The sequence below is a fragment of the Crinia signifera genome, chromosome 11, assembly GCF_055691185.1.
Source record: "Crinia signifera chromosome 11, ASM5569118v1, whole genome shotgun sequence".
Taxonomy (NCBI): Eukaryota; Metazoa; Chordata; class Amphibia; order Anura; family Myobatrachidae; genus Crinia; species Crinia signifera.
In genome coordinates this window covers 106,040,680-106,063,598 of record NC_139227.1, presented here as the reverse complement: position 1 = coordinate 106,063,598, position 22,919 = coordinate 106,040,680, and the positions used below count along the sequence as shown (strand labels likewise).

The following is a 22,919-nucleotide window of genomic DNA, read 5'->3' as shown; positions in this document are numbered from 1 at the left end:
ATTTAATCCTACGGTGTTTGGGGGCCAAGCACCCCCGTTTTCAAGGACAGACAAGGTACACAAATCAACACTTAAATACATATTTACAGTGCCTGCCCACACCCCACTCCCGGTTGGAACACGCCCCCACTCACCGTACCCGCTAGCAGCAGGTCCAGATTGTCAGTAGCCGCCAACCACCGGCCAGTGTGCACCGCAGCACAGCTCCCTCCGGAACACAGACCCACCACTGTAGTTCCTGGTGCCATACAACGGAGCCCCCACTTCCGGGTATGTGATCACCTGACTCCCTCCACCAATCAGCACTCAGCCAGGGACGGTGTAGTTATTGTACCTAGGCAACCTCTCTCTATGTACCGGTGCATTCTGAACTCTGCCAAACTATTAAATGGCACACATATGGCTGCACAAAATCGGCCCACAAGGCCATCGGCCCTTCTGGCATTTGCCAGAAGTGCCAGATGGCCAGTCCGGCCCTGGCCACAGGCCTTGAGCATGGACATCATGACTTTGCATTGAGTAAGAGGGGACGCATGCCCCTAAAAGTCACTGCCCAGAGCATCGTCAGGAATCTCCAGGAGGATGTATAGGCTGCAGTATGAATATGGAGCATCCAATGGATTGTGGATGAATTGCATCAAATATATGACAATTTAGTATTTTTAAAAAGAAGAACTGGATAAATTGAAGTACATTACATGAAAAACTATAGCAAGTAGCAAGTGTATAATAAATAGCCCCTTATTTGTGTTGCTGTTCTGAGAGGTTTACAGTACATTGTGATAGTGTTCCCTGCGGAGCAATGGTATAGTGGTTGGATTGAGGGTGGGGCTTATTATCATCCTTTCGGCTGCTTTCTTCATGTTGATTATTATACGCCACTGCCTCACAGCACTGAGGTCATGAGTTCAACTATCCCCACCATGGCCCTTACTGTGTGAGTTATATATTATCCCTGTGCTTGCGTGGCTTTCCTCTGGGTACTCAGGGGTGAATTTATGAAGCTTGGAGAAGTGTTATCTATCCCCATAAAGAACGTTATGAGCAAGGTGATAATGGTTCAGCCAATCAGCTCTTACCTGTCAATTTACATATTGTAGCTGATTGGCTGAACCATTATCACCTTGCTCATAACGTTCTTTATGGGGATAGATAACACTTCTCCAAGCTTCATAAATTCACCCCTCAGTTTTCCTCCCTCAATCGAAGAATAAACTGGTAGGTTAATTGGCTCCCAACAAAATGAACCCTTGAATGTCTGTGGGCACTGAGCTTAAAAAGTGTTAAACAGCAACTCAGCTCCTGCCTGACATGTCACAGACTGTGTTTGAAAAAGGTTGGTGGATTATCACTCTCCACGTTATCACTTTTTGAAGCTTAGTGTATGTGGCCCAGTGTCTGTGTATACATGTGGTAGGGAATATAGATTGTAAGCTCCACTGGAGAAGGGCCTGATGTGAGTGGTTAAATATTCTCTGTACAGCGCTGCGGAATATGTGTGCGCTATATAAATAAATACAATAGACTGCGCTAATATTGAATGAAAGGTAATTAAGGAATGCCAGTAACCTAAAATTTAAACATGGTTTAATGTAGATATAGACATATATAGCAGCTCAGGTTAAAATCAAAGGTATTACATATATTGTGCACATAAAAAACTAAAAATAGGTAGATTTCAATGAAAAATAGGGGGATTTGATACTTCCTACAGTGACTGAAAATTGTGTCCATACGGTACCGTATATTAGGCAAAGAGTCCAGCTGGATGGGGGGCAAAGAGTGATGAGCCCGCTTGGATCCGTTCCTATTTTGCCTCAAGTGTGAGGGACCTGGATGGCTGGGGGAGGGATTAGCAGCTTGATGTTAAGGAGTGAATGGAACTCCTGCTGTTCCTCAGATGCCAGGGAAATAGCCTGGTTGTAGATAATATCCCCAAATCGGTGCCAAAACAAGGTCTGGAGGCTGGTCCGGTCTCTCGGGTGATGAAAGCTGTTAGGGTCTTGTAGTGGAGGTCAGTCACTTTGGTAGGTTCCCCAATGCGTTTCGCTCTATAGTAGAGCTTTTTCAAGGTGTGTGCATGGCTGCATCCAGGGGGTTTAAATACCCCTCTCTGTTATTAAGGGGGCGGTTACTTGGCAAAACAATTAATCAATTAATATCACAAAATATTAAAAGTACATACCTAATGTTACCTATCGTGAGCAGGAGACAGGAGTATTCATACAGGCTGTATACTGATCACAAACGAGTATTCTAAGTGTCGTTTTATCTTTAAAAAGAGTACTGTTATTATTTTCCTGGTGATGCCGCTTCCGGATATCCGGGAGTGACGTGTTTCCGGTATTTGGAACGCACGCCACTTCCGGTATCCATAGCGCTGGACCGCAAGCAAGTGGTTCCAGCGGTCAGCTAGATTGAAGTGTCTGGGTCATTCATCTATGATGCGCTTCCGGAAATACGGAGCGTGTTTCTAGGATGCACATTCACCATCCCCACATTCATTATACACAATCTCGGCGGCCATCTTTGATATTTTTTAGTGGAACATGATGTATGGAATCGGCCATATTTCTGGTTTGGGAAGGGGTATTCCACCCTTTGTATATGAGATCGTTTTCCTTGGGGATTTAAATGGCGGTGGCCATTTTGTTGGTTGGACACCAAATATTTCTAATAATTAAGACAGTGTGAAGAAATATATTAAAAATATATTAAAAAAATAATAATAAATATATACTAAATGATGATGAATAAATACATAATAGAATAATCAATAGAGATAACAATAATAATGTTAGTAATAATAATGATATATGTAGCATATTAAATGCTTTCCAAACGTCATAAATAATACATAAAGTGATCTAAAAAGATAGTCAATAGAACACATTATCCAGCACTCCTCAAAGGGTTCATTTACCACATTTTCAGTGGTTTTTAACCATTATTGGCCAGACCTAACCTATATTGCCCTATACTATATCCGTGCCACGGAAACCCAGGGGAAAGGTAGGGGGAGGTATAAATGTACATAAACATATCCGTAAATAATGAATAATAGGGTGGTAGTGTTATTAAGGAGAGTGAGGAGGTATCTAAACTAGATAAATATATAAATAATAAAATTTGCAGAGGATTACATGTACAATGATAAATTAACTTATGTAGTATAACATTTTCCTATTTGTTTTAGAAGAATATAAACATACGGCGGACAGTGGGAAAGGGGGGGGGGATAGGGGAGGGAGGGGGAATTGGGAAAAGGATAATATCGGTTTATGGGCGAAGCTTCATAGAACGGAGTTTAGTTCTACAGCCTCATTTAACCCATCAGGGAAAATGGTTTGCAGGCGGAACATCCAATAGATTTCTTGTTTACAGAGTTGACCAAAACGGTCCCCTCCTCTTACGGTCTTTTTGATATGTTCTAAACCCATTAATTTTAATCCTATTGGGTTTCCTGAGTGGGCTTCGTGAAAATGTCTGGAGATACTGTGGGTGAGGACATGCTTAAGGATGTTCCGTCGGTGTTCGAGAAAACGTGTCTTAATTTTTCTAGTGGTGCGACCCACATACTTAAGGTTGCACGGGCAGCTGAGTACATATATCAGATATTCAGAGTTACAATTTATGAACATATCTGCTGTGATTGTGCTCCCGTCTATGGCCCTTATTCTGGTTGGTGCGGATATTCCCGCATTCTTACGGAGCGGTCCGCACGCCACGGTGTTCTGCCGCGTGCGGCCATCGTCCGTAGAAACGCCCACGGGTCCTCCGCATTCGGACGGACTCACTCTTTAAGAACAGGGCGTGTTTACGGATGACATACAAACCATGCGTGTGCGGGAGAAACACTCCGATTCTGCACGGTATTACAGAGTATTACAGAGTATGCTCGGGAATATCGCATCCGAACGGGAGCCAAGCGGTGCTACCGCACGTAAGCGGAGTATTTACGCCAAACAACCCACTATTATGTATCTTCTGCAATACATCACATGACCCACTTATTCAATTACCTATCCTCATAAAAAACTTCTTATTTGGAATTGGAATCAATTAGATGCCAATATATCCTTACAAGCATGCCTAACACATGCATTGCACACATTAACCCTTACAGCAATTGAAGTGCAATGGTTTCAATTAAAGCACTGACAAGCGTCCTATTAGTGAGTAATGAGTAAAGGAGTCGATTCTATTGGGTTCAGGTGTTAATGCTTGTAGTCATTAGGCGTACGTTCGCCTACCGCATGAACGAGTGGTGTCCGCAAAGCAATAGTACACTTGTGGACACCGCACATTTCTTCCCTTTTTGATCGCGTGCATTCGGAGTGGTATCCGAATGTACGCCCCCCAACATAAGTGTACTCCCCCGTGTCCGCCCATGTTTCCGCCCCGTTTTGCCCACTTTGAAACTACGCCCATGTGTCATTCCGCATGACGCCCATAATACGCCCATATTTCCCGACTGATTGCGGGGAACAGTTTTGGACGGGATTTGGCCGAACAGGTACGGAGTCAAGGCGTGGCACATGCGCGTTGCGTTCTCCACGCATGCGCAGACGCCGTAAAGACGCGATCCGAAAGTATGCGGTAAAGTACGCGTCAATCAGAATAAGGGCCTTTGTCCTTAATTGGGTGGTCAGTTTTGGTTAGTACATGAGCACAGGTTGTGCATCTACTTGACCCACATTTAAAAAAGCCCTTAGGTTTAGGGTTCAACCAGGTGGAAGTTACAGGTAGTTGGGGCTGTGTCTCGATGGGCTTTAGCATACTAGGTGCTAAGAGATTTTTGAGCGTTCTGTTTTTTTAAAACACAAAGAGAGGTTTATTAGGAATGACTTCGGCTAAAAGGTTGTCCTGTTTTAGGATGTTATAATTGTTCCAGACTATTTGTTTGATCTGGCTAGAATGGCTGTTGTATTTAGAGATGAAGGTGACCTCTAGATTATTCTTCTCTTTAGATGTTCCTGTCTGTCTAGTTTTTTTGTTGTTTGGTTGGTCTAATAAGATTTCTCTATCCAAAATAATGACCTCTTCATAGGCCTTTTTCAAAAGATATGGGGGATACCCTTTCTGCTCAAATGATTCGATCATTTCTGAGGCTTGTTTTTCGAACATTTCTTTATTTGTGCAGTTTCTAAAAAGTCTTAATAGTTGCCCCTTGGGTATACCCTTTTTCCAGGGCTGGTGATGTGCACTTTTGTAATGTAGGTAGGCGTTTGAGCCTACCTCTTTAGTAAAGTTTTAAGGTGGAGATGCTATCCCCCATTGCTTCCAGGGTCAAGTCCAAGAAAGAGGTCCGCTCCGAGTGGATGTTGTGGGTGAAGTGTAAATTAAAGTTATTAGTATTAAGGTGCTCAACAAAATCAAGTGCACGGGAGTGTTCCCCATCCCAAATAATAAACAGATCGTCTATGTAACGGCCATAGAGGACCAGATTCGCGCGGAACTCGCCATCCCAAATAAGTTGTTGTTCCTCCTCCCCCACGTAGCTCGGCGCGAATCTGGTCCCCATGGCCGTCCCCATAGTTTGTAAATAAAAAGTGTTTTCAAAAAGAAAATAATTGTGCTGCAAAATATATGAAATGGAATCAGTGAGGAATTTTTGGTGTCTCACCCCCAGGTCCCCGTCAAGCTGTAAACACTTGGCGATGGTCTCTGTTCCTTTATCATGAGGAATGTTGGAGTAAAGACTGGTTACATCCAAAGTGAGAAAAGAGTAAGAGTCTTTCCATTCCACTCCCTTCACCAGCTTTAAAAAGTATATAGTGTCTTTGACGTGGGACCTGAGGGTGGCGACCCATGGTTGGAGATAGGTATCAACATAAAAGGAAAGGTTGGATGAAAGTGAATTGATGCCAGAGATTATAGGACGCCCAGGGGGTGCTGTGAGGGTCTTGTGTATTTTAGGAAGGTGATAGTATATTGGTGTCAAGGGGTGTTCACAGAAAAGGAAGCGGAACTCTTCCTTGGAAATTACCCCGTCATCTACTGCCGATCGTAGAAGATTGAATAGTTTTAATCTGAATTCCTCAGTTGGGTCGGCAGCTAATGGGATGTAAAAGTCTTTATTTTTAAGTTGCCTATTAGCTTCTGCGATATAGTCTGATCTATTTTGGACTACTAGTCCGCCCCCCTTGTCTGCCTCCCGAATTGTTAAGGAGGTATCCTTAGTTAGCTTTTTGAGGGCTTTATTTTCGTTTTTACTAAGATTGGACTTCATTATATGTGTTTTAGAGTTCGCAGTTATACACATGTTTTTGAAATCGGCGAGCGTGGTCTTGTAAAAGCTCTCCACGCTTGACCCCTTAGATTTAATAGGAAAGAAATCTGATTTTAATCGAAACCTTTCTATCGAAATATCGAATTATTTCATTGGCTCCGGTGAACCGGGCCCTAGTTCCTCCAACAATTCGTTTAAGGCAGCCAAGGCTGGCTGATCGCCTTCGTCTAGAATAATCGCAGCTGCTTGATCTCTATTTTTGTTGAGCACTTGTCTCGCAAAGTAACTTGAGGCAAAATAGGAACGGATCCAAGCAGGCTCATCACTCTTTGCCCCCCATCCAGCTGGACTCTTTGCCTAATATACGGTACCGTATGGACACAATTTTCAGTCACTGTAGGAAGTATCAAATCCCCCCTATTTTTCATTGAAATCTATCTATTTTTTGTTTTTTATGTGCACAATATATGTAATACCTTTGATTTTAACCTGAGCTGCTATATATGTCTATATCTACATTAAACCATGTTTAAATTTTAGGTTACTGGCATTCCTTAATTACCTTTCATTCAATATTAGCGCAGTCTATTGTATTTATTTCTTTCTTGTATTTTCTTGTAGGGGAGTGACAACCCCCTTTTTTTGTACTGCAGCTTTTCTTTTGCTAACCAGGTCTAGGAATTGCGCCCCTACCTGATATCTTGTTATCAGTTCTCTTTCTACTGCGCTATATAAATGTCTGTTAATAAATGATAATAACACTAAGGCAGCATTATCTAGTTATCCCTCTGATTCTCACACACCTGCAGGGTTGTTAGTATAATGCATACCTCCCAACTTGTGTGCTGAAGAAATAGGGACACTCGCGCGGGTATGCAAATGAGGGCGCAGCTTCTGCTAATTAGCCGCAACCTCATTTTCATACGAGAACAGACGCTGTGCGCATGTGCACAGCGTCTATTCTATTAGATTGGGGGTCTCCCAACTGCCACCCCCCGCAGCGGGACAATGACTGCCGCGGGTGGGACAGCGGGACAGGACCCAAAAATCGGTACTGTCCCGCTGTAATCGTGACAGTTGGGAGGTATGATAATGTATAGTTTCCCCTTCTGAATGAATTAGTAAAAGTAGAAAGGAGTCTATAAAACGTGACATACTCTAGCTCCAAAGAAACATTCATTTGTGCAACTACTTTCCAAATGTGATGTTTTTAAATTTAATTGAAAAAAAAAAAACACTATAAAAAGGAATGAACAGAGACAAGAGCACGATGTTCAATGCGTATGGTCCTTTTTCCCTACCGCCCCCCTTCCATCCAATTCTGGACATTTATTAAATCAGCTGCTTGGACGGTAGGATTACTTCTTGTAATGAAATGAGCTGATGTTTTATGTAAAGCGTAAGACGGTGCCAGCATTTATTGTACAGCTTAAATCCAGTCCATTGCAGAGGCTGCAGTAATGGAAGCAACGTAAGAAGATTCAGTGAGGTCTATATCTTACTGGACGACATTTGGAGCTTGAGGATAATGGCATGCGTGTCAATGTGACGTTCATTATCTAGACTTGAAATGGTTGGAATAATAATATTTCATATGGTCAGTATTTCATACCCTGCCATCCACTACGGCAGGCATGTCCGACGTTGGCCCTCCAGATGTTTTGAAACTACACATCCCAGCATGCTTTGCAATAGTTTTAGCATTCTCTAATAGCAAAACTGTGGCAAAGCATGCTGGGATGTGTAGTTTCACAACATCTGGAGGGCCAACGTTGGACATGCCTGCACTACGGCATGGCGGGAGAATAAAATAATGTGCTGAGTGCAGCGAGGCACCGTGCCCGGAACATGGCGAGTGTAGCGGTACACTTTGACTGTGTCCATGTCGACATTTGGGACAAAAAAATCCCGTGAAAAACTCATGTTGACCTTGCCATTGTCAACCTGGCCATTAACACCTAATGCTTGTGTTGATCCTCCAACTTTGTCTACCTTAACCGTGTCGGGCCCCCATTACCTGACAGCAGAATCCGCAGCAGCTCTTCTCAACCCAGCATATGCCGTCCTCCAGCCCGTGCCATCGCTTGCTGGCGAATGGGGCGTATGCACATCAAAGACGCTTACGCGCCCCATTCTCTGCAATGGACGCACGAGCGTGTGAGATTCTTGTACGTCCACATAGGTAAAAACTGCCACTGGTAATATAACCTTCCGAAGAACAGAGTATAGGGCAACAGATAAAATATCCCACCTCCTATAATGCTATGACCTCCATAGGCAAACGCAGGAGGGGGGGTTCCCCGAAACCCCCCTCCTCTTTGAAAGTACCATAAATTATGACTATAATAACACTGGTATATAATATGATCAGTAGAGCTGCCAGCACCTCAGTGTAAGGGACAAAGCAGAGCTGCTGCACATGCCCTGTGGGAGCAGATTCTTCTACCAAGTTTGCTATGTGTGTTTGTATGTGTGTGTGTGTGTGTGTGTGTGTGTGTGTGTGGATCTGAGAGTAGCTGCCAGGAGGCAGAGACAGGAGCCTTACCATGAGGTGGGAGATTGTGAGCTTAGAAAGTGCTGTACGGGTTCTATTATGTTTGTGTATTTATATATTATGATATGTTTAAACATTTCCTGACCATTATCTTATTTAAATGTTTTAAATGGCCCATACTATAGACCATCTGTACTGATAAATAATAATACTATATTCTATACAGTATCCAGTGTGTAAAAAGACCAATTTTTAGGGCTGTTACCACTCCCCCGGACTCCAATGTGCTGCAGAGTGGGAGATTGTGGATTACGTTTGGAAAGCCCCCACTAAATATCCTGCATTTGCCACTGACCTCAGCTATTCTCCTTTCCCTGACCTGGGTATAAATCCAATCTTATGCATCCATATGATCAAGGGCATGTCACTTTCTTACTATTTCCCAAGTTTGACATCTGGAAAGTACAAATTAATTATGGGCTACTGTTCTCAAAAGGGGGGAACATCAAAGCAGATCGCTTGTGATGATGGATTAACCTCTCGCATGGTTGTATAGCCGACATTATAGACGTGTATTTGGTGCTTAAGGTGATCGGCACACAGTAATGTCACCCATTTTATTATTACCGCCCAGTGGTTCCTGTACAATGTTTCATTATGACCAATTCCTACAAATATGAACAAATCAGTGAAAATTTCAAAAACAAATTAAAAAAAGTGTCTGGAAAACTTGGTCCATAGAGATTATTATAAAAACCTTGCAGATCTCGCATCCAAATTTGGATTATCACAGGCATGTGCTCTTCCGATACCTGCAGTATCCCATTTTTAAATACTGATATTGACCTGTCCAGTGTTCTCTGTGGCTCTCAGTTGTCTTCCCTCCATCTATAGATTGGGAAGGGGGCTTCTGGGAGGGGTAGTAGTTGCAGGGAAATGTAGTTCTCCCAGTTGGAAGGGAGGGGTCCGAACATTGGGGCTGCCTCCCTGCCCCCGGGAAGGTAGGCAAGTCTCCCACTTGCTGGCCAGAGCCCCCGCACCCCCCCCCCCCTTCACTGCTGATTCTTTTACCTCAAATCGTGGGTCCGCAGAGAGGGTGCGGGGCTAAAATGACGCGGTAGTGGCATTTGGCATCATTTAAATCCCAGGGCTTTGTGGCATGGGGCAGGGCCAAGTGATGTCATCCTTGTCCCCGCCCCCTCTGATGAGTTGCCTCTCCGGACTTCTTCCGGAGAGATGAAAAGTAGGCAAGCATGACTCACACACACTTTCACATGCACAGCTTTGGAAGGTGAGTAATTACTGACTAATTAAACTAATTGGAAATGTAGGGGGGGGGGGGGGGGAAGCATCAGTTCTGGAGCAAGTACTGCTGATTCTTCTTAAAAATACCAATTTTAGGAAAAATAACAGAACATTGATACTGGTCATAGGATATCTTCAGAGACATTCATTCAATGCCCCACATGCAATGAACTGCAAACAATTCTCCTAAATGGCAATAATATTTTATTGATCTGTGTAGGACAGACTCTGGGCGAGGGTGGTGGTGGTGGTGGTGGTGGTGGTGGGGGGGGGGGGGGGGTACATATTACCCAGGCGCTGGTATGCTGGAGCACTGGCTTTGCAATGACAGGAGCCGATTGGTTGCTGTGGGCAATTCCTCCTATTTTCTCTATCCAAGGCTTGATATATCCCTTGAATATGAGTTCATGTTGTACTGGAGACAATCTGATTACACACAGCAGCAACCACAATGATATCCCCGTCCGGTCCAACAACCATAGGACAGCTCCTGGTTCTAGAATAGTTCATGACCTGACACATAAGGGTAAAATCAGATTCTGTTTATCCTACAAAATGACAGAATCTGATTGGTTGCTATGGGCAACATCCCCTTTTTTCATCTTCAGAAGCTTGAGTAAATTGACCCCGTTGTTTGGATGATAATAGAGGTAATCCTTTGTACGCTGAATGTGACCTGAAGACATTCCAATTCTATGACATTCTAATGCTTATGGTGAAGTCACTGAAGTTCTGTCCGTCCATTGTTTCATGTATGGAATGTTTCCTGTCTTGGCAGAAATGATTTACAGACACACGGCAGCAATAGATGGAGAATTTGTCCATTTTGAAATCCTGGATACTGCTGGTCAGGTATGACAATGATGTGTCCTCTTTACATGTGACAATATAAGGAAACTGTCCTAAGGGTGGGATAGTAGTTCGACGGGCTTGGAAGGTCGACATGAATGTGTCACCTTTTTTTTTTTTGGAGATCGGACATTGTTTTAAGCTTTCGATCCCTATTGGAAGCCGATGTGCCCTCCTGTTTAGATTAAATCGATTAGCCAAAAATACAGTGCAGCCATGACGATATAGTACAGATCTGTAGTATATAGTCAAAATCGAATGCGTGCGTTTGGCTAGCCATGCGATTCAATCCCAATTGAATAGAGATTTGGTAAGAAATCTCTAGTTTTTTTTTTTTAAAGCGGCAATCATTTACACTGCCAAAACAGTTTGATTTTGACGTGTAAATGATTGCTGCTTTAAAAACACTGGAGATTTCTTACCAAATCTCTCACTTTCTGAATATCTCATCCAGGGCCGGTGCTAGGGTGTCCGGTGCCCTCCTGCAAACCATACATTTTGCGCCCTTTCACATTGCCATTGCAACAAGTTGCAGCCCGATTGTGAGAGTGTATGCAACATGCAATCCTATGGAGGATCTCGGGTGCATGTACATGTTTGCATACACCATCTCAGTGCTGTGTCCACAAAATGTTGCAGGCACTAAAGATGCCCATACACGCTAAGAGAATCGCATATGTTATGGGCTAGATCGCATCGCATCGCATGCAAGAGGGGAGGAGATAGAGGGGGCGGAGTGTTGAGGACTGGCAGCGGCACTTACACAGCACACTGAGAAGAGGGAAGGAAGGGGAGGCGGTGCTGCTGCCTGTTCATCATTTGATTGACAGCTGATAGGCACAGGGAGCAATGGGTAGGGGGCGGATCCGGACATGACATGTCATCCAGGCATTCACAGACAGAGCTACATGCCTCAGCACAAGTGTCCATGAGGAAGAGGGGGTAGGTCACAGGAGGAGAACAGTGTGTGCGCGGTGCAGGGAGCTGCTCAGCCTCTCCATACTGCCGCCCTCTGTCAGACAGGCGCTGCGGGCGGTGTGCAGGAGGCAGTGACAGTGAGGGCTGAGGCAACTTTAGCAGAGCAGAGCAGGGAGGGAGACAGCGCCTTTTCAGCATGGCGCCTCCCTGCTTTGCAGGAGCTGCTGAGTGGTTAGCGCCGGCCCTGATCTCATCCTATTAAATGTCACCCATTGTGTAGGTTACAGATGTAGCCGGCATCATCCAGCCAAGGTCTGGCGGTCGGAACGCCAAATGCCTAGCCTTGGAAGGGGGCACGTGTATGAGACACATGCTGGCGGAGCCCACCTTCCGAAAGAGCCCATCGCCGCCCTCTGCCACCTCCACGCCGCTCCCCTGTCACTGCCTGCAGCCCCCTGCACCTCCCCCTAACACGCGTGTGAGACGCTTGTGCGTCCCAGTCAGATGGAGAGACTCTCTGCCGGTGATCGCCAGCGCGGGACATTCTGTCCATCCCCGGTGCTAAATGAGAGGCGCTCCATCTGTAGGTGCCACAAACAACAGTTTGCTCAGTCAATGGCAGACCCCCTCCTCCACCCAGGTAATCCAATTAATCAGTTACTTAGCAATTGAACATGAAACAAATTATACATTTATAGCAATGAATAAATAAATATGGTGGAACTGGATGAAATCAGATAAAAATAAATCTGTGTGTAACAGTTTCTATTACAGTACATTCTGGTCATGGTAAGACAGTGTCACCAGTTCTTGTTACTGTATTCCAGTTCTGTGGTCAGTTTCTAACAAGCCCAGATGATAATGAGATCTCAGTACGTGGTGCAACAGATGGGAAATGTATCAGTAAGCAGGCTAGTAAATAGGAGCTAAGTATTATACCCCTTTTACACCAAAATCCCTGGTTGGACCCTGGTCTTTGAACATGGGAGTTTCCAGGGTTGGACCCAGCTTCATACCCCATTTACACAGCACTGTGATCCAGGTCGGACCCAGGTCTGCACCGTTTACACTGAACCTGGGTCAGCACGGCTTTTCCCTATGGATGACATTAAAAATGTAAATTTTAGGATAAACTGCCATCCAACTTTCCCTCAATGATTTAAAATAAAAATTAAAAGACATGACAAGTTAGCACTGAAAAATGTTGGTTTTTTTATTTAGTAAAATATTTTTCAAAAAGTTTTATTCAGTGCTCAAACACACATAGCAGTATAAAAGTGCAGCATCACCCATGTGCTCTCCCCAGCCCCTTCCACTGCAGCAGCAGACCGAATCTCCCATGTGCTCCCCCCCCCCCAAAAAAAATATAATAATAATAATAATAATAATATAAATTATACTGCATCCAATTATCCAATTATGATTTCTGTGTGCACTGCCCGTATCCTTCCTGGCTGCTGTCTTTTGCCACTGCAGCGCACTGTGGAAAGGCGTCCAGCACTTCTGGTATCCTTTCAGCACTACCCGGATGTCCCAACCTGGGTTGGTACCATTTACACCGCTCACGACCCAGGTCCAACCAGTGTTCAACCCTGGTCAGGACCTGGGTAGGAGACCAGTGTTACTGGACCTGGGTTGTCCCCTTTTACACCAACGCTGACCTGGGTCCGACCTGGGTTATTTCTTGGTGTAAAAGGGGTATAATACTTACTCAGGAGCAACTGAATCTCCTATTAAATAACATCTCTTGGTTCAAGTGGTAACGGATTAGAGGTGAATAGAACCTCTGGCAGGATACATTCTCATTGGCCATTCCGTGCTGAGAAATATACATGCCTGGTCCCATGAGTGCTCATATGTTGATATACAGTAGTCCAAGTGATCAGATTTCTGCATCTAAAGGCCACATCAGCAGCTGAAATTCATCACCAACTTGTTGAGGTGTACGGTGATAACGTCATGCCACAGAAACAGGTTTGGTGTTGGTGCAAAAGAAGGACAAACGTTCACGATGAGCAGCAATTTGGATGGAAGCATGTCCACCACAGATGACAATTTGTGCCAGATTGAAGGTCTGATTCAGGAGGACAGATGCATTCAAGTTAGTGATATTGCTGAAAGAATAAGGGGATGCAGTAAAGGAAAAATGTGGTAAAAACCCAGCCACCGGGGTTTTTACTGCATTTTGGTATGCAAACCCACACGCCAGGTTTTGGCTGCGGGAGGGGATCGCCAGCAAAAGCTGGTGATAGCCCATAGAAGCCTATGGGCTTCTTACTGCAACCCTCTGCCGCCCTGCATGGACTCCTGCCGCCCCGTATGGACCCCCGCCGTCCTCTCCCCCTCATCTGTGTCCGGGCAGCCTCCTGTTGTGCTGCCCGGAGTAGTGACCTTCTCCTCCCTAGCCCCGTACATCCCCTTCCAGATGCAAGGAGGAGGCGGAGCCCGTCCTGCAGCGGCAGCAGGCAACAGCCAGGTAGGAGGAGGGGGGAGCCGCCGGGGACCCGCTCACCCTCCACCTGCTGCTTCGAAAAGGTAAGCTCTTATCTCAAGAAGGGGGCGAAGTGGGGAGCAGATTTTTAGTGCATCGCCCCCAGGTGCTTTAAGTTTTAACTTACTATGAAGTTCTGCAAGCTATCATGTCCTGGCTTCAGGTGCTTAAAATTATTTATTTTTTGTCATACTTGCCTACTTTTGAAAACTACTTTCAGGGAGACTACATAGAATTTGGCACAGTGCCCCATTGAGTGGGCGTGTCATGGTCCACCCAAAGGGCGTGTCTAGTTCCATATATGGAGAGATTGTGAAAAGAGATTTTGAACGTGGCACCTAGAAGCGTGGGTGTGTGCCGCTACATCTGAGAGGAATCTTTTAAAATGACTTATATTCAAATGTAGATGAGCCCCAAAGCAGTTAGTAAGAGCTACTATACTTGGTAAAGTGCTGGGAAATGGTGCTGATGATTCAATGTAAATGTATCTGTCTCTCATTCCTTTTTTACCAAAAAAATATAACAGTGTAATGTGGGCTAGGTGACATGGGGGAGATTGCTAGACTAATGAGGGAGAGGGGGAGATTGCTGCTATTTCAGGGAGTCTCCTGCAGATTGCAGGAGGGTAGGCAGCTATGTTTTATGTTGGGATAAATGCCTTGGTGTTTTGTTAGGAGAAATGCTTAGACAGCTATGAGGACTATGTGGAACAATATTCTGTATGGTGAGGTCTAGTTACCTTATTCCTTATTTATTGAGCCACCCTTGTACATTGACCCCTGCTTCACATAGATAATGATAGATAATGGGTGAAGCATAACCGGCAGTAAAAGATCTTTACCAGCCACGTTAATACATTTTCCCCTTAGTTCAAAATACCTTGCAGACGTGCTTGTGACCAACTTAAATTCAATTCTGCGTCAGCCCCACAAGGGACTAACATATTGCTAAATTTTACACGTGCATCTATAGGGAAGAAAACATTTAAGAGATACCATTTTATACCACTAGGTGTCACCCTTAAGCACTGGACGGCTTATCGCTCTGTGTACCCAGCTTAGATAGATTAGAAATGATTGGAAATATACACAGATATATAGTAGGAAGAATGTGTGAGCAAATAATTAGTGACACTATTTAAACATCCATATAATTAAAGTGCATTGCAGCAACCTTTATTATTTTGGGCTTTTAATAAGTCTCCTACAATAATTAATGGAGAAGAGAATATAAATATTCAACATTTGAAAGGACCTCCTTGCGCTACTTTTTTCCCCTTGTTCCAACATTATTATACGGTACCATACCTCCCAAACCGTCCTGGGTTTTTGGGGACGTTCCCGCATCCTGCCCGGCTGTGTGCCGCAGCGGGGGAGGGGGCAGTTGGGAGCCCCCCTGTCACACGGTGAGCAGCGGTAAATAGACGCTGTGTGCATGCCATGCAGCCAAAGGGTCTGGGGTCATGGCTAGAAGCACATAGTGCCTTTGGGCCATGCCCTTACAGTGGCAAAATGGGGGGCAGGGCCTAGCGAAATGACGTGAGTTGCAAGCCACGCCCCATTCCCAACAGGCCACACCCTCAAATGTGTCCCGCTATGGTGTGTCAGAAAGTTGGGAGATATGTTATACAGTTAAATTATGCGTTATATACTTGTGCTTTAAGTGGTAAATACAATTTAATACTGATTTTTAAACAATCAGTAATTACTTACCTGGAATTGTATGTAAACCTTGACATCTGCAGTTGAAAAAAAGCACCCTCCATTTGTGCAAATATTGGCACTGTCTGTCAGGGTTAGACTGCCCATCTGGCACTAAGCAAATACCAAAATGGCCATTTGGCTAATGGGCCAGTCTGGCCACGCAGAGAGACTGGTGCTGACCTAGCAGCTCAGTCTCCTGGCAGTCTGCTCTGTCGTCTGGCTCACAGAGCAGGTAGAGCTGTATTGTCACCTGGCATAGAGATATGGACGATTACCATGATTCGTGGCACACCGCCGTGAGCTACGACTACACTGACTTTCCGTGCCTGTGGTGTTTGTGCACAATAAAATGGCAGGGCTATATAACATCCCCACTCCCCTATTCCAGTGCTGCTTGTTTACCAGGGGCACAATGAAGCCACCTGCCTCCGGGCTCGAAGCCCTAATGGGGCATGTACAGCAGCAGCTGTGTGGTTCACAGTGTGATCCAAATGTGACCTCTGCTCTTCCAGCGGAGCTCTGTGACGCACTCCTGCTGCAGAGTTCATTGGCTCTGTCCCAGTAGCTCATCTCTACTAACAGCTTTAGTAGGGGACAGAATTGCTCCCGTGTGGTACCACCGCTCAAACTCTACTGCAGCAAGCAACAGTCTGTGACATGTGACCCGCCAATGAACCATGATTCTGCACACTGTAGATGGCTGAAACTGACCCATCATCTGTTGTCTCACAGTGTATACAAATACATACACACCGTTTTTTTTAGAGGGGGGGGGGGGGGGGGGGGGGGCACCGAACATGAACTTGCCTCCCGACAACTGGGATGAATTTACACCTTTGTTGTTTACCATTATATGATGACAGCCGATAAAGGGTGAGGCTAATGGAACATAAGGAGGGCTTTGCGTTGGTACCCCCTCCTCATCATCATGGCTTTTACTTGGGATTGGGAGGGTTTTACCGCTCTAAAGTCCCCCATACACTATCCGACTCTCCGAGCGACAGGGTCACATAAGATATATCATATGCAGTCCCATTCCCTGCTGCCAGGAGGCTGTTCGAGTCGAAGATTGGATGCACAAGCAGGTTCGATCTATGACTCCTACATTTAGGAACTCAAAACTTTCCAAGCCTATGGGTGGAATTCTATCAACTAAAAATGCGGTAAAAACCCCAGTTATCAGGGTTTTTACCGCATTTTGGGATGCTCTAAAGATCCCCAAACGGGTTACCGCGATGGGGCGATGCCCCATAGAAGCATTGGGGCTTCTACCGCGACCCACCGCCGCCCCACACCGACCCTCGCCACCCCGAACCAACCCCCCCTCACCTGTGTCCAGGCAGCACGTGCTGCACGGACCTGTGACCTCCTCCTCCCTGCACTGTAATCCTCCTCCGGGTGCAGGGAGTAGGAGGAGAGCCCACTTCCCCCCCCCCCCGCAGCAGCACAAGCAGGGTAAGGGAGGGAGGGGGGAGTCGCCGGGACCCACCAGCTCACCGCAAAGGACAGCTCTTAACGCAAGACCTGTCCTTTGCCATAATTAACGCATGTTAGAGCATATGCGATAATTATGTCGGCGATGGGCGGCGCAGGGGGGCTGCGGATGTTACTTAGAACATCCCACCCTATGTCCTTTTTTTGGAAATGAGTAAAAACATTTTCTAGAGCTGGAGATTATATGTGCAAATGATGTCATTATCGATTGACAGATAATCCAAATATTAACCCATTGAGTGCCAACGTTGCGGTGAGAAAGCCTCAAAATATCCGCTAAAAATATCAGCGTCGTTCACAGCGACTGTTCTTTATTTGGGTGCAATATTTAACTAAAATTCAATTAAGTGACTCGGCTGTGATTTGTATTTATTTATACTAAAAGAGCAGTCGCTGTGAGCGGCGCTGCCATTTTTAGCGGGTATTTTGCGGACCTCTCACAACAACGCTGGCACTCCAAGGGTTAACTCCTAGCATCCATATTCACGTGTCACGCGTAACGGAATGTTTTTCAATTTTTCAAAGGAGGAAGATTCACTTCAGATCGCAGAGAAAATTAAATGGGGAGATGGTTTTGCAGTCGTGTACTCGGTGACGGACCGTTGCAGCTTCGATGAAGTCATGAGGCTGTGCTTCCTCATTAACCACATTCACTCCACTAGCAAAAAAGGCGCGTCGGAGCAGCCTCCTGTTGTCATTGTTGGCAACAAAAAAGACCTTCAGTTTGATCGCATGGTGTCCTCCGATGACGGAGAAAAACTCTCTAAGGTTTTAAAGTATCCTTGTTATGAAATTTCCACCAGAGACAGCTATGAAGAAGCGGCTTTGGTCTTCAACGCACTTTACTGTGAACTTCTGAGACAAGGAAGTCTTTCCCCTGGGACTTTCAAGAAAAGAAATGTATCAAAGTTGATAGAAAAGATTCCTAAGATTTATGCTAATTCTGCCCTTGGCGCAAGCGGCTTTGGCAGAAGTTTGAGTTTCAATTCTTTTCGAGATTATATTCCAGAATGAATTGATGGTTATACTTTATCATTTTGCAAAGTAGTCTGAATTACTAGGAAAACGGTGGGCACAGCTACTAAGTATACTAGTGTTTAGTGGTGTACAGTAGTCATCACTAACAAGGTACATAGGCTGGTGGTTAAATCTAGCACAGCTCCAATTACCACTTTTCACAACTGTACATTAAAATAGTACCTAAATGTCACCTTATTTCCATGTTTTGGTAAATAGTTCCAGATATTTAGGAGTGTGGGTATTACAGTATATATTTAAATTGGTAATGATAATGCTTACTTCAAGGGCATATTATCACCCAAGGTCACCCCCGTCTTCTAAGCGGTGAGCCACCTCCAGCCCGCATCTTTTGTTTTGTACACATCAGGTGATTTTTTTGTAATGATTTTGCCAATTCCAATGTGTCAGAGCGACAAAATGTTCAAATTGTCCAGTGCGTGTACACACTATGTTGCTGACGTTGTGCACTCCCACGTGTCATCAGCAATGCATGCAGCCCAATCAGAGGACATCGCCAGCGAGTGACATGCTGCCAAATCAGGGTTGCCCTGGGAGAGGGCAGCCAGCTCCAGAAAGTAGGGGGTGGTGAACTTTTCCAACTTTCCAGGGGGGCCGAGACCCGATTTTCGGGATCCTTGCAGCCATTACGGGAGGGTAATGTTACAGCCCATTGAGGACCGCATGTGACTTTAGGGGTTAATTGTGAATCTATATAAAATATCTAGTAATATATCTAAAGCTCCGTACATACTGAGCGATATTGTTCATTATATAGCTGGAGAAGCCCGGAGAGGAGACTTTCAGCACGAGTCCGGGGGGCGGGGCTTAAACGTGACATCATTAAGCCCCGCCCCATGAAGGAAAGTTACTCAATTTGCCTATCCCCGTTGAAGGGGCGGGGCTAAATGACACGATTGTGGCGCTTTAGCCCGCCCCCTCCCCGGAGATCTCATAATAAGGTAATTTAAATGGAGGGGGGAGCCGCAATCAGGGGGGGGGGGGGGGGGAGCGGGTGTCCCCCAGAATCCGGGAGGGTTGGCCACCTTTCCGGGGGGCCGGGAGGGTGACCCGATTTTCGGGACCCTCCCGGCCATTCCGGGAGGGTAGGCAACCCTGATATATACTGTACCGTATATGCCCACAGTTCCCATGCAAGATAGCTCTACAAACCATAACACTTACTCTGTATCAGACCGTTTGTGCTTAGGTTTAATGGTACGTTATTACGCATTTTTAACACAATACACTACACAAATACTTATGTGTTTTATTTCAAAATATTGGTGTAAATATTAAACTACCATTTAAGTATATGGACTCTCAAGTCATTTATTAAAAGCAATAAATGGTGACTTTATGGAAAACAAAAACTAAAATCCAGAGAGTAAAAAACAAAAAAAAAGCAGTTATACATTTCACAGTTTCATTGCTGAAAAACACATACATGACATGAGCGTAGCTAAAGTGGGTGCAAGTGGTGCCATTTCTATGGGGCACAGAGGCTTAGAAGGGCCTGGACCCAGGTTATGAAGTTGAATTGCAATTTCCCAGACTGATTATCTGCTGAGCAATTGGGTCTGATCGAATGCCCGGCCTGAATTGTGTGACATCACATTTTTAGTGTTGTGTTGTGTGTGCTGGATGTTATAATGTAATAGTTGTAATGTGGCACAATATGAACTGGAGGGCACAGTAGTGTGGCACAATATGAACTGGAGGGCACTCTAATGTGTCATAATGTAAACTACTAATTTTCATGTGAAGGGCACTATCATGTTCCATAGAACTGGGGCACCGTAATGTGGCATGGTATGAACTGGTGACACTGTGGGGGAAATTCACTAAGGCAAATACGCCTAAAGAAATTCGTATTTGCATAGTAAAACACAATTTTTTTAGGCATATTCGTATTTTTGCCATTTACTATGCCAAAAATACACATATTCATATTTGTATTTTTGGCAGTCGTATTTGTATTTACAAATACGACTGTTTACGCCATCGGAAAATACGAATAGGAATCACCATTTAAAAGAATGGTGATTCCTAATTTACGGCCGCTAATTAGCGTATTTCGGATGTAGTGGCCGGCAAAATATGCCAGGAAAATAGACTTCTACATTCAGATCCGTGCAGGCTTCAGTGTAAAAAAAACAAAAAAACCTTGTGGGGTCCCCCCCCACGGCCATAACTAGCACCAGGTTGAAAGAGCCAGGCTGGTATTAAAAAAATCAAGAAACCAACCAGATAGGGGTTGCCCAATTTTTTTAAAACCAGCTCCAGGGCCGGGGCTGGTTCCCAAAATACAGGGGACAAAATGACTAGGGGTCCCCCGTATTTTAAGAACCAGGCCCAACCAGCCAGCAAGGTAATGCCACTTTTTATACAAGTCCCTCCGGCCAAAGAATTTATCCCTACCGACCAGTCAGCCTGGCCAGGGGTCCTAGGGAAGTTGGGACCCCCCCAATAAAGGGGTCCCCCCCTCCAGGACTTACCTGGCCAGGCTGAATCCTGGTGCTGTCCCCAGTACCCCTGGGCTGTGCGTACCGGGCTGATTGGAGTGTAACAAAAATAGAATAATAAACTATTGTCTTATATTGTGGAACTATGAGTCCCAGCAAGCCTCCCCTTCATGCTGGGACTTGGAGAACCACAAGTCCCAGCATGCGGGGCATTAAAGGGCCCGCTGGTACTTGTAGTTCCACAGTACAAGAAATCTCTTATATATTTGGCTACATCTGTCACTCAAAGTGTGTCTGGAGCTGTAACGCTGAGTCTGACTCACATGACTGACTCACATGACAGAGAACCAGCCCAGTGAGCCCACAGACAGTGCCACTGCCAGACACCCTCTGCCTCTCCATGTTACACAGCAAAGACACAGCTACTCACCAGACACACCAGGTGAGCGCCCCACACCTCCATACCTCCCAACATGACCCTCTCCAGGAGGAACAGAATGCTCTGTTTGTGGACTTCCATCTTAATTTATGATTGTCATCACCTGTTTTAAACAGGGTAATTGATAAGAAAGGTGTTTAAGCACAGGTGATGGTAATCCATAAATTAAGAAGAAAGTCCAGAAACAGAGCAATGTGTCATGTTGGGAGGTATGCACCTCCCTCCCTCCCCCCCCCATTCACGGCATCCCCACGATTAAATGGCACATGCAAAACACTGACATGGCTATGGTCGACAATGAAAAAGGTTGACAAGATTTATTTTTCACTTTTTCAATGTTTTCATATTCATTCTCATGTGTCGACATGGACACCAATGAAGTGCCCCACTTAATGTCAACATTTACATGTGTTGACCTTTCTGTGTTGATTTTTTCTTGTGGCGATTCGCGGCACCCCCCGCGACCCCCCTCCCGCGATTTGCAGCACACCCCCCGCAATTCGCGGCACCCCCGGTGACTCCCACGATTCGCGGCCCCACCCCATGACACACCCCCCTCCTGCGATTCGCGGCACCCCGCGACCCCCCTCCCACGATTCACTGCAACCCCCCGCGCCCCCCCCTCCCACGATTTGCGGCACCCACACCCCCCCCTCCCGCAATTCACGGCATCCACCCACGACCCCTCCTCCCGTGATTCGCGGACACCCCTCACCTCCTCCCTCCCCCCCCACCCCCGCGCGCGATTCACGGCAACCCCAGGATTAAATGGCACATGCAAAACACTGGCACGGCTATGGTCGACAATGAAAATGGTTGACATGAGTTTTTGAAGATTTATTTTTCTTTTTTTAAATGTTTTCATATTCATTCTCATGTGTCGACATGGACACCGATGAAGTGCCACACTTATGTCAACATTTACATGTGTTGAACTTTCTGTGTTGATTTTTTTCTTGTGGCAATTTTTTTCCAGTGACAACTATGTGCACGTCAACCTAGACATCATCAACCAATTCTTTGTATAATATATAACACCTGTTCTATTTTACTGTAGGTGTTTTAAGTCAGACCTTTTACTGCTACTATTACTGTTTATGTAAATGCGTTCTGAATGACAGCAACATCCTACCATCCTTCTACAAGAATATATAACCAACTAGGTTGATTCATCATGCCCCCCCTCCCGCAAATCGCGGACCCCCCGAGCACCCCCCCTCCCGCAATTCACGGACCCCCCACGCACCCCCCCTCCTGCGATTCGCAACCCCCCCTCGCGCAATTCACGCCCCCTCCCATGCTTTGCGGACCCCCGCCCTCTCCGGCGATTCGCCGACACCTGCGCCCCCCCCTCCCTTGATTCACGGCACCCCCCACGCCCCTCCCGCAATTCACGGCACCCCTAAGCCCCTCTTTAGTCCCCCCAGTATACTCACACACCCCTATCGCTACCCAGCTTCCTGCTCTCCTGAACCGTAACTTCCATCACTGGGGAGTCGCTGCTGCTGTTTT

The 22,919-nt window shown here is 45.6% G+C and overlaps 1 protein-coding gene across 1 annotated transcript in view; it reads left to right on the top strand.

The window, feature by feature from the left end:
- LOC146045356 (ras-related and estrogen-regulated growth inhibitor-like) overlaps positions 1 to 19,817 on the top strand; it is a 62,376-nt gene extending 42,559 nt beyond the window's left edge. Inside the window, exons 3-4 of the mRNA XM_083164125.1 lie at positions 10,810 to 10,883; positions 18,012 to 19,817. Of these exons, the coding sequence (XP_083020251.1) occupies positions 10,810 to 10,883; positions 18,012 to 18,500 (563 nt within the window). The 3' untranslated portion in view covers positions 18,501 to 19,817. The remainder of the gene's footprint in view (positions 1 to 10,809; positions 10,884 to 18,011) is intronic.
- The last annotated feature ends 3,102 nt before the right edge of the window (positions 19,818 to 22,919 follow it).